A 12,126-nucleotide genomic window follows, 5' to 3' on the forward strand; every position below is an offset into this window, starting at 1 on the left:
ATCCACAGCCAACATCGTCCTCAGTGGTGAAAAACTGAAACCATTTCCACTACGATCAGGAACAAGACAAGGTTGCCCACTCTCACCACAAAGATGTGGCACATATATACAATGGAATATTACTCAGCCATAAAAAGAAATTAAATTGAGTTATCTTTAGTAAGGTGGGTGGTCCTAGAGTCTGTCATACAGAGTGAAGTAAGTCAGAAAGATAAAAACAAATACCATATGCCAGCACATATATATGGAATCTTAAAAAAAAAATTCATCATGAAGAACCTTGGGGCAAGACAGGATTAAAGACACAGACCTACTAGGGAATGGATTTGAGGATACGGGGAGTGGGGAAGGTTAAGCTGGGGCAAAGTGAGAGAGTGGCATGGATATACATACACTACCAAATGTAAAATAGATAGCTAGTGGGAAGCAGCCGCATAGCACAGGGAGATCAGCTCGGTGCTTTGTGACCACCTAGAGGGGTGAGAGGGAGGGAGACGCAAGAAGGAAGAGATATGGGGATATATGTATATGTATAACTGATTCACTTTGTTATAAAGCAGAAACTAACACACCATTGTAAAGCAATTATACTCCAATAAAGATGTTTTTAAAAAAAAGGCAAGGGGCCTTCCCTGGTGGTGCAGTGGTCAAGAATCCACCTGCCAACTCATGGGACGTGGGTTCTAGCCCTAGTCTGGAAGATCCCACAGGCTGCAGAGCAACTAAGCCCGTGGGCCACAACTACTGCGCCTGCACTGTAGAGCCCGCAAGCCACAGCTGCTGAGCCCATGCACCTAGAACTTGTGCTCCGCCACAAGATTAGCCACCACAATGAGAAGCCCGAGCACCATAACAAAGAGTAGCCCCTGCTCACAGCAACTAGAGAAAGCCCACGCGCAGCAACCAAGACCCGATGCAGACAAAATTAAAAAATAATAAATGTATTTTTAAAAATAAAAGCTTGTGGCAAAAGTTTTCAAGAATTACTAGTTTTTTAACCTTTGAACCATAAGCCTTAAGTGATTTGGACTTTGATTGATTTAGAATAGAATAGGAATATTTTAGAGCTGGAAGAGAACTTAAGAGTGTCATATGGTCCAAAACTGCAAAAATGTGTAGTTAAGGATATTTAGTCCAGGTGCTTTGATTCGCACAGCAAATTTTTGGCTAATTTGGGACTTTCTCCTCAGTTTTTAACTCATTGAGAGTATTTTTTTTAATATTCTCTACAAAAGGCTCTTGTTTTACAACTTTTCAGGAATGTCAGTGTTTGATTTAGCAAGTTGATTTAGGAAAGTGGAGTTATTAACAAACCAAGTAATTAAATCATGCACGTAATTCCAGAAGAAAGGTTTTTGCCATGGCAAACCACAGTGCGGATATTTTATGGGTTAAATGTTTAAAGTATTTTAAGAACAATGGCTCTTCCTACTTTCTTTTTTGCTGAACCTTTGTATAAGAAGAAATTTCGAAGAAGCTTCTTGTATCCTTGGCTCTTTTCTTCAAGAGCCCTTCTAACTTTTACTTTAAGTCTTTGTTTTTTATTTTAGGATATTCCTTTCGGTTTCTACCATATCCACATGGTCATATATAGTTCCTTTTTTATAATCACAAAAGTTATTGAAGGTTATTTTGTTATCTTTACAAATTTGGCTTATTGAGAACTGGAGTTGAGATTGCCATCAGGACCCTTTATAAATTTTTTACCCACCAGATAAACTAAAAATCCAGTTTATTAAAAAATAAAATCCCAACAGAGCAATGAGCATAACTTAATGTCCTAAATAAGTAGGATTTAACATACTAATCTGCTGGGGACATATTAAAAATGTTTAAGAAAGTAGAAAATTTCTAGATGATGAGCCAACTTATTGTATCATTGTTCGTAATAGTCCCCCCAAAAGGAAACAACCTAAATGTCCCTCAGTAGGAAACTGTTTCTTTCATTAATGGAATACTATCCAGCGGTTCAGATGAAGCAAGTAGATCTGTATCAACGTAACTAATTCTCAAAATCATTTTGATGAGTGAGAAAGCAAGCCATAAAGGAGTATATTCAGCGCATCACCATTTATTAAAGTCATAAAGCATACAAAACATCTTTACGTACTTAAAGATGTGTATATTTACGTAGTAGAAATTTTTTTTTTTTAGACATTTTTTAAATGCATGTGAATGAAATGCGCTAGCTTCAGGCTAGTAGTTAGAGGACAGAAAGGGATGGAAGGTGATGCCTCAATCTCTAGAGGACAGAAAGGGATGGAAGATGAGGTTTTAGTTAAATCTGTGATTTTTTTGTTTCTTTATAAATTAAAATATCAGAAGCAAATAAGGTCATTGTTAACATTTGTTAAAACTAGGGGGTGAGTAAATTGGTGTTTGTTATGGTAATCTCTTAATATTTAAAAAGTGTATTTCTTAAAATAAGTGTATTTTCTTTATATATTTGTTCTGAGTGCTAAGTATCTGTCCTCATTACTGGTCCATGCAGGCACTCTCCATCATGTATGCACAAACACATCCCCTCACATTCATTCCTTTAACAAGTATTTATTAAGTATTTCTACTTAATAGGCACTGTTTTGGGTGCTAGATGCAGCAGTGGACAAAACAAAGCCCTTACCATCATGGAGCTTATGTTCTAGTGGTGGGAGGCAGATAATAAATTAGAGAATATACAATATGCCCAGTGGTGGTAAGTGCTATCTATGCATGGAAAAAAGAAAAAAAAAAAAAACAAACAGATAGGGGCAGTAGGGAGGACTGGGGAAGGTAGAGGGAGACTTGTTATTGTATGTAAGGTGATGAAAGGAAGGCTGTCTAATAAAGTGACATTTGAGTTGAGGCCTGAAGGAGGTGAGGAAATGTGCTCTGTGAATGTATCTGTCACCACCTCATGTCAAGTGGTGACATCTCCTAAGTTACATATCCATTTCAGACTTCTCACCTTACCTCCATTTGACTCTATGCTTGGACGTCTAATAGATGTTTCAAACTTAAGATGTCTAAAACTCCTTTTCTTTGCCCCCAGATCTGCTTTACCCATAGTCTTCTTCATCTCATTTGTAGCTGGGACTAGGAATTTGAGACTTTGAAGAGTAGCTGTTATTTAAAGGCGTGGTACTAAATAGATGAGATCATTTAGAGAAAGTAAAGAAAAGATCACATTTAATGATCAGGAAAAGAGAGGGGATGCTACAGGGGAGATTGAGGACTGGCCAGAGATTTGGTGGCGAGGGACCCAGGAGAGTGTGATGCCTCAAAAGCCAAGAAAGGAAAATGTTTCAGGAAGGGAGTCGTTAGTGGTATCAAAATCTGCTGAGAGGTTGAAAAAGATGAAGACTAGGAATCAACTGTTACGTTTGGCATCATTAAAGTCGTTAAAGTGTTCTTTTAAAAAAATGATGGGATTAAAACCTGGTTTGGAATGGATTCATGAAAGAATAGGAAATAAGGAAATGGATATGGCAAATTACAACTCTTGAGTTTTGTTATAAAGAACTGGAGAAAAATCTGGCAATATCTGAAAGGTGTTGTGGAATCAAAAGAAAGGTCTACATACACGAGTAGGTATTTCTTTTTATCATTTCTGCCCAGTTTGGACTTAGAATAAAATCTAAATTTTTGTGGTTTAGTTTTGTTTTAAAGGGTCGTTATCCTCATGTTATTGCTATCGCAAGGGGAAAATATGTTACATTTTACTTCTGAAAGAAAATTAGGCAATAACTCCAATAAAATGCTGACAAAATAACCAAGTGAAAATAGAAAGAAATCTGTCACTACATCTTAGGAAATACATACCGGAGAGATCAAAGAGATTCCATTTTATTAAGTTACTACCTTTTACAATTTAATGATATTTCCTTTTTTTTTTAATTCAGTGGGGATCAGCAGTGTACTTATGTTATAAAAAATCGGTGGCAAAGACTAACACTATATCTTACAAAGCTGGTAAGTATAATTTTTCATGGAATACTTTATAAATGTATTATGGGGCCAATAAGATTAAAGAAAATAAACAAAATCTGTCTTACGATGTGTTAGTGTCAGGACTGGGACTATAACCCATGTCTTTTGATTGTTTTGTCTTCATCCATACTTTATTGGATGCTTAATGGAATATTAATTTTAAAAGAAGGCAAGGTTTTTAAAATATTAGGTTTAAGTAAATAACTAATAAGTAGATATCGTTCTCTTTAAGTTTTTAAATCAGTAGAAAATGTGGAAAAGTATTTATTGTCCTTTTAAATTAATGTTTCCTTAATATTTATATTAATTTAATCAAATCTATAGTTCATATGTAATTATATTTCAAAATAATCTGAAATATTGTAAACTAACTTGTAATTTTATAATGCATAGTTGAATTGCCAGGAACCTCAAAATATCAAATTATGTACAAGAGTGCAGATTCAACCTTTTAAAAAATAAATTTTTAAAGTTAGTGTCCTAGACTCCTAACTTCTTCTACCTGTGATTTTCTGGGGTCCATAGTTCATTGCTATTTCTATAGTTACTTAAAGGCTATACCGTTACTTCATGACTTGAGAAAGTAATGGAGAGTTAACTGTAAATCCTCATGGGATTAACTGGCTGGCTAGCATATAATTAGAGAATTTTAGAACTGCCTTGGACCTCTATATCTAGTTCATCTCACTTTATAGATGAGAAAACCAGAGACCTATAGGTACATGATTTGTCCAAAGTCAAACAGATATTAGTGTAGCAGACCAACCACTCATATTCTTAGTTTATCATTTTGTATTTAACATCATGTCTGGTGATGGTTTCCACTTGACTTTAAGGGTTCAAGGTCAGGGAACCTATTTTCTGTTTCTAGTCCCACAAAATCCAGGGCAAGAGTCTTCTCCGAGGGTTTGTTAGGTAGAAGATACCTGGACTACTCTCTAGACTAGTCTATTTAACATGAAATAATATGGCACTTGAAACTCTATTTTCATATAATCTGGGATTATTCAGAAGCTGGGGTTAAGCTGATACTATTTTAAAGACATTGAAAATATGTGACTTCTATTTTTGTGTGTATTTTTCTTGTATTTGTCCTAGAAGTTATATATATAGTCCTATAGAATATCTATTTTAATGTGTCCAAAAAACCCTAAGGGAAAGTTATTGAAAACTAGTGAAGTGGATATATGCATTTGAACATTTCAAAAAAAAATAGTATGTTCATATGCTTTAAGGCAGTGTGACCACAAAATGAATTTTTAGGAGTGTGTTTATATTTATGTATGTTGCTTTAGAATAATCTATTCTTGTTTACCTTACTAGCCTTTGTGGATGAAACTTGATAACTATTACGTAGTTAATATGAATAGTTTGAGGATTAAAATCTATATGAATCCTACTAAAGTATTCAGAGTTACTTGGTGAACATATCTGTAATGTTTTGGTCTTCCAAAAGTGTTAAATAATAAAGCATTTTAGCATCATTCAAATTATGAGCGCCTAAATTCAAGACATGATGAGCTAATATTTATTATTGTTTTTATAGGTCTAATTTGTAGATACCCTCAAGAAGATTATGAGTCATTCTCACTCCCAGAATCTGTTCCCCTATTTTGTTTACCAATGGGTGCAACTATTGAATGTTGGCCATCAAATAGCAAATACCCTCTCCCTGTATTTTCTACATTTGTGTTAACTGGAGCCTCAGCTGAAAAGGTACTATATGTTTAACAAATGATATCTGCAAATTTCTTGTACATTTTCAAGTCTTAAGTTTTATATGCAGGAACAATAGAAAAAAAACTGGTTAAATTGAATCTATTACACGCACCTTTTCCACTTTGTTAAAATAACTATATCCAGAGACGTAGGAAAAGAGAATTTCATTCTGTCCCATATACCCAAGTGCTTTTTTTGTGAATATAGTGAAAGATTTTTTTCATCATCAAATGATGATCCTTCATTGCTTCGTTTTCTGTGTTATAAAAACTTTAAAGTAATACTAAAAACATTATTAAATATGCAGTGTTATTTAGAATCATAAACTGTTATATTGTTGGAATGGACTTTGGAAATCATCTAGTCTAACATCTTCATTTTATATATTGGGAAATTGAGGTCTAGAGAAATTCAGTGAATTGTCTGAAGTTGGAATTTGTATTTCCTTATCTAAAATTCTGTCCCACTCTCTATTAAATAATTATTTTCAATAACTTTCTTATAGAGAATATTGATACAGTTGCTTTTACTCTTTATAAAACAAATGCAATTTAATTAAAACACCTTTTTTTTTTCCCAATAATGAGACATGAGAGTTGTGCTGTGTAGTTTTGTTGTTGTTGTTGTCAATGTAGTACTTCAAGAAAGCAAGAGTGTTATCTCTTCACCACTGGGTTTCTGGTACCTGGCACCTTGCTTGGCTCATAGGCACATAATGGCTCCTAATAGCTCATCCATTAAATATTTAACTAATGATGTGATTGGAATAAATTATATAAGGCATATTTATCAAATATATTACTTGTTTTCCAGGTCTATGGTGCTGCTATTCAGTTTTATGAACCATACTCTGAAGAGAATCTCACAGAAAAACAGAGATTTCTTTTGGGTTTAGCATCATCAGCAGATGAGAAGTCTGATAGTTCCAAGACAATTCACACTAGTAAATGCATCTGTCTTCTCTCTCACTGGCCTTTTTTTGATGCATTCAGGAAGTTTCTGACTTTTCTATATCGTTATTCCATCTCTGGGCCTCATGTCCTTCCAATTGAGAAGTAAGTTAGAAGCCTTTTTGGTTCAAAATTTGGCAGCTCTTTCCATTATGTGTGGTGTATTTGTACTGGTAATTGAGTAAATTTTATTTGGAAGCTAGATTTTTCAAGAGAAAAAAAGTTTGGTTGATTCAGTTCTCTATTATACCTACAGTTTTGTTATTTTAGATAATTTTGTCTCTAACAAAATGAAATAAATGTTTCATCTTTTTGATACTCTTGTGAAGTTTGGAGATCCTAATTAGCGGTTTTTTTAAACAGGTTTTGTTAATTCTTATTTTACATGTAATTTGGGTTTATATGAACCTTTAAAATATTCCTTACTATTTTTAGATATGAATTTAAAGGAAACATTAGCTAAACTATTTTTTATTCTTTTTAAAATTTTTGTGATTTACTTTAAGATCACTAAAACTGAATAATCTTTAATGTAGTAAGGTTTGACACAAATGAGATCTAAATATCACCACTGTCTATTTGACTATTGTTTATTTTATATCATCTATCACTTAAGCTCTTTTGTGTTCTTAGGCAGAATTCTGTGATTCTAATGACAGTTGAAAGTGATAGAATTATTATAAGAACATTCAATGTAAAATATTACTTTAGAATTTTTCCTTGCAGTTTTCTGCCTGCATTTCAGTATTCTAATCTACCAGTTCTCAAATTTTTTGGTCTCAGGACCACTTTATACTCTTAAAAATGAAGACTCTCCCCCAAAGAGCTTTTTTTAATGTGTTATATCTATTAATATTTACTACATTAGAAATTAAAACAGAGAACTTCAAAAATATTTATTAATTTATTTTAAAAAATGATAAACCCCTTACATGTTATCATAAATATCTTTTTTTTAAATAACCATTTCCTAAAACAAAAAAATTAGGAAGAAGAGACATTGTTTTACATTTTTTGCAAATCTCTAATGTCTGGCTTAATTGAACATAACTATGTTCTCATTTTATCTTATTTTAATTTTTTTTTGGCCATGCGGCATGCGGGATCTTAGTTCCCCAACCAGGCATGGAACCCATGCCCCCTGTATTGCCAGGGAAGTCCCATAGCTAGGTTCTCATATATGCTTGTGCTTTCAGTCTGTTGCAATATGTTGTTTTGGTTGACGTAATGAAAAAAACATGGCCTCACACAAATATGTATGTGGAAAAGGGAGGGCATTTGAATAGTCTTTTCAGAAAATTGTGGATTTTCTTTTTTGACAGTGCACCAAAACTTGACAAGTATAGTTTGTTATAGGCTACTGTCAATGTGGAATCTGAAACTTTAGTGATGAAGTTTCTCTGTTACAGTAAAATCTATTGGTTTATCTCTTTGAGTGGAACTTTTATACATGTGTGATTTTGTAGCATCATACATGCGTCATTTGGAAAATGACGCATGTATGATGCTACAAAATGGTTCACTGAATTAACATAGATACATCTCGCTATCAAAATTTAAAAATCAGATTTGTGAATATAACCACCTACATCAGAAAACTTTTTGAGTATTGAGAAATTGTCAAGTTTATGGTAGCAAGATTCTAATTTTCACTTGAAAGCTTGAATTTATTTACTTATTTGTTTGTTTGTTCCTCCTTTGGGGTTAACTGAGAAAAAGGTTTTAGTATTCCATTTTGATTTCTTCCTTGGCTTTTTAAAAACAGTTTTATTGAAATATAATTCACATATCACACAGTTCACCCATTTAAATTAGTATACAATTCAATGTTTTTTTAAAACGTGCATTCACAGGGTGTACAACCATTACCAAAATCTAATTTTAGAACATTTCCATCCCCTAAAAGAAACCCCATACCCATTAGGTGTCCTGTCCCATTCCCCGCTCATCCACTCAGCTCTAAGCAACTTACGTGGTCTTCTTTGACTGGATCCTTTCATCTTTTCGTAATGTTTCCAAGGTTCATCCATATTGTAGAATGTGACAGTACTACATTTCTTTTTATTGGAAAGCTTGAATTTAATTATTGGCAACAAGTACTGTAAGTTATTTTTCTTGAAGCAGTAGCTTCACTTTGTTCATTTTAATGTAGAAAATATCTACTAAATACCCACATTGGATAACGTTAATATGTCTTTTGTTCTTTCAAGGAAAAATGGCATTCTGTGGAAACAGCAAAACAAAAACAGCTAATTCACTCACAACTCAGTCACACAAGTGCTCTTCCTCAAGACAAACATCATACTCCTGTATGCAGCAGAAGTGCTTTATGCATTCTTCCCCTTTCATCACACAGATTATTTATAAGTATACACTGCAGAGTCAAAATTTAATAAAATTAATAGTATTTACTGCTTCATCCGAGACATTCTTAAGTGAAACTGAATACAACAGCTACAGTTCAGTGCCACTCCCTTGATTCATAGTAAGGGGCAGCAGTTTTATCCACAATGCTTTTGCACCATCAGTGCAAATATCAACACAGTGGAAATGGCAAATGGTGTCTTTAAAAAGTAGCTTTGACCTTGCAGATTCTCCCTGAATGGGTCTTGGGGATCTTTAGGTATTCATGGATCACACTTTGTTTTCTGCTATTCTAACTACTTCACATAATGCAAGCAGATATGTGTCCTCTGGAACTCATTCCCCTTATCTTTTTGTTCTTAGATTGTGAGTATCTTAATAGTAGAAGGTATATGGCTTTTTAAAAAATAATTCCCAACATGTCTGGCAGTATCTTATATATAGCAGGCAGTCAAAACATGTTTGTAAAAAATTAATAATTTTCTCTTCTGATATTTTGTATCCAGTTGAAATTATCTCAGTTCTGAAACCAAGATGATTTCGAAATAGTTTAAAAGTAATAGAGAAATAAAATAACTCATTCCTTAAAAAAGGATTGTTCACTATTGTTGCCTTTTTTCTTTTCCATGATGTTCAAAACAAAACCCATCAATCTAGCTTTTTATCTCTTCTCTTCTGGGGAAAAAAACCCATAAAATCAGTAATAGAATTTTTAACCTATTGTTAATAGAAAGTATATTGTTAATGTTTTAGAAACAGTTAAACTCTTTCATTTTTCTGTAGTACTCAGTGGTTGCTTCATTTTAAAAATATGAGCAATTGACTAAAAAGAATATGCAAGAATTAGCTTGTTTGGTAATGTCCACATCTCTGATACGTTGTTTGTTATCTTCTTAGGGAGAGGGAGAAGTTACAGTGGCTTTTCAGACATTAATAGCACAAACGTTATTGAATGTGAGAAAGTATTAATATGAAAAGTTTGTGGGTGGGTTTAGATAGAAGCAACTTTCCTGGGACAAATGATTTTTGGTTGTTGTTTGTTCACTTGCTTTTGTAGTGGCAGGGATTTTGAAATTATAGGTACACAGAGCTTTTGACTCAACCTGGACTTGTGGTGACATGTTGACCTTTATTAGCATATGGTATTCACTTTGGAATCAATCAGGTGTTTGTTTGTTTGTTTTTAAGGCATATTTCTCATTTTATGCATAAAGTTCCTTTTCCATCTCCTCAGAGACCACGGATTTTAGTTCAGGTAAGATTTTCATGATGTAAGAGCTTAGTTAAATAATTATTGACTCTGTCAAAATGTACCATAAGAATAACAATTTTATATGGGTAAAAAAATCAAAAGAAATCAAAAGAGAACCAGATACTGTTTTACGTTGGAGTTTGGACCCTTATGGTTTCATTAACTGCCTCCCAGACAGACATCTAATGTTTCCTCTTAGATAAAGCATTGCAGAGTTAAAGAAGTAGACAGCAGTAAATGTTTTGAACACGTAAAAAGGCACTGCTTTCCCTAAATTTATTCTTGGTATTTGAACATTTGTGCCTTTGGCACTTATTCCCTAAGTTAAATGTATTAGAAGAGATAAAAGAAAAAGCTGTATGCTTTCATATACTGCAGGAAGAATTGCTCATATCTTTGTGAGAGGAGGAAGTTTAAAGCGAACATCAATTATTTTCCCCATCTCTTTTCCCTGTTGACTTTATCTTTAGTCTTCTGTTTACATTTCTTTTTTGTCTATGCTCTTTATATGTAGGTTGTCTTTTGAATCTATTTAATCAGGATTTTTGAAGTGATTTTGAGAAACTATTTCATGTATTATCACTATATGTGCCTTGTATTTATCACAGCCCTTAATGGAGTATCATTCAAAATTAGAAATCATTTATAAATAGGTATTTGCAAATTTGTATAAATCTGCATAAAATTTTAAATGTAGATTAAATTAATTGCATTAATATATTGATACAGATTAAATGTCTAGAAAAATATCATTTTGATAAGTTTTATAAGTAGTCTGCATATCTACATATCATCCCAAGTTACTTCTTGTTATTTGGTGCCAGAATACATATAGCACACTCAGTTTGAATACACATAAAAGATATGTTTTATAGCAGAAGTTGGCAAGTTTTTTATGTTGAGGCCGAAACAGTGTTTCAGTCTTTACAGTAAAGGCCATACTGTCTCTCTGGAAACAACGCAGCTCTGCTTTCATTGCACAAAAGCACCTATAGGTAACACATAAACAAATGTGCATAGCTTAGTTTTAATAAGACTTTATTTATAAAAGCAGGTGGCCTGTGGATTTGCCTTGAGGCCATAGGTTTGCTAACTCTGGTTTTACTGTATTAAATGAATAATTTAGTCTTTCGATACAGATTGGTTAAATGGCATCAGGGCAATGCTGAGAAACAGAAGAAAAGAGATAGGATTCAGAGTAAGAAGAGTTAGTAGTTAGAAGAGGTCAGTCATCAGGACATATTTTTCAGGATCTTAGTGATACAGATGGTTCCTATACTGGTGAATGGGGATATTGAAACTTTATGGGCATCGTCTATATATATATGGTTTTTTCTGGAAGGTGGTGTTTTAAAGTTCATCTTTATATTTCAAATACTTTATTTTAAATCTATTTTCAGTTATCACCACATGATAATCTGATTCTCAGTCAGCCTGTTTCTTCACCTCTTCCGCTAAGGCAAGTAAAATTTCATTTGTGTTTCTCTAAATGTAGTGTGAGCTAAAGTAACATTCAAGTATTTTCTCTCTTTCCTGGGGAAAATTGCAAGTGTCGATGGAAATACTTCTCATTTAATTGTTTCTTACCTAAATTTCTTTTACTTAACAGTGAGATTACATGTCTTAAAGAGCACAGAAAAACTTTTACAATAGTGTTTGGTATTTTGTGTATCCATTTATTATGATTAAGTACATGCAACTACATAAATATGTATCTATGTCTGTAGATTATGAAAACAATTTTTTTTAGCTTTAAATATCCTCTGAAGAACATTCAAATGCAATTAATTTTAAATTTAACCCCCAAATAAAAAGTTATTTATAAATACTAGCCCATGGAATAGAATAATGTATTTCATCACCTTAAAAGTT

At 33.1% G+C, this 12,126-nt stretch overlaps 1 protein-coding gene across 8 annotated transcripts in view; it reads left to right on the forward strand.

The window, feature by feature from the left end:
* DENND4A (DENN domain containing 4A) overlaps positions 1 to 12,126 on the forward strand; it is a 156,981-nt gene that overhangs the window by 49,672 nt on the left and 95,183 nt on the right. For all 8 annotated transcript variants that reach the window (XR_003001837.1, XM_024735209.1, XM_024735207.1 and 5 more), the window contains exons 5-9: positions 3,882 to 3,951; positions 5,516 to 5,685; positions 6,502 to 6,743; positions 10,191 to 10,257; positions 11,655 to 11,713. Coding sequence is in view for 7 of the 8 variants with exons in the window: in XM_024735209.1 (XP_024590977.1) it covers positions 3,882 to 3,951; positions 5,516 to 5,685; positions 6,502 to 6,743; positions 10,191 to 10,257; positions 11,655 to 11,713 (608 nt within the window). In the remaining variant the exon portion in view is untranslated. The remainder of the gene's footprint in view (positions 1 to 3,881; positions 3,952 to 5,515; positions 5,686 to 6,501; positions 6,744 to 10,190; positions 10,258 to 11,654; positions 11,714 to 12,126) is intronic.

This window comes from Neophocaena asiaeorientalis, unplaced genomic scaffold (assembly GCF_003031525.2).
Source record: "Neophocaena asiaeorientalis asiaeorientalis breed wild unplaced genomic scaffold, Neophocaena_asiaeorientalis_V1.1 scaffold264, whole genome shotgun sequence".
NCBI lineage: Eukaryota > Metazoa > Chordata > Mammalia > Artiodactyla > Phocoenidae > Neophocaena > Neophocaena asiaeorientalis.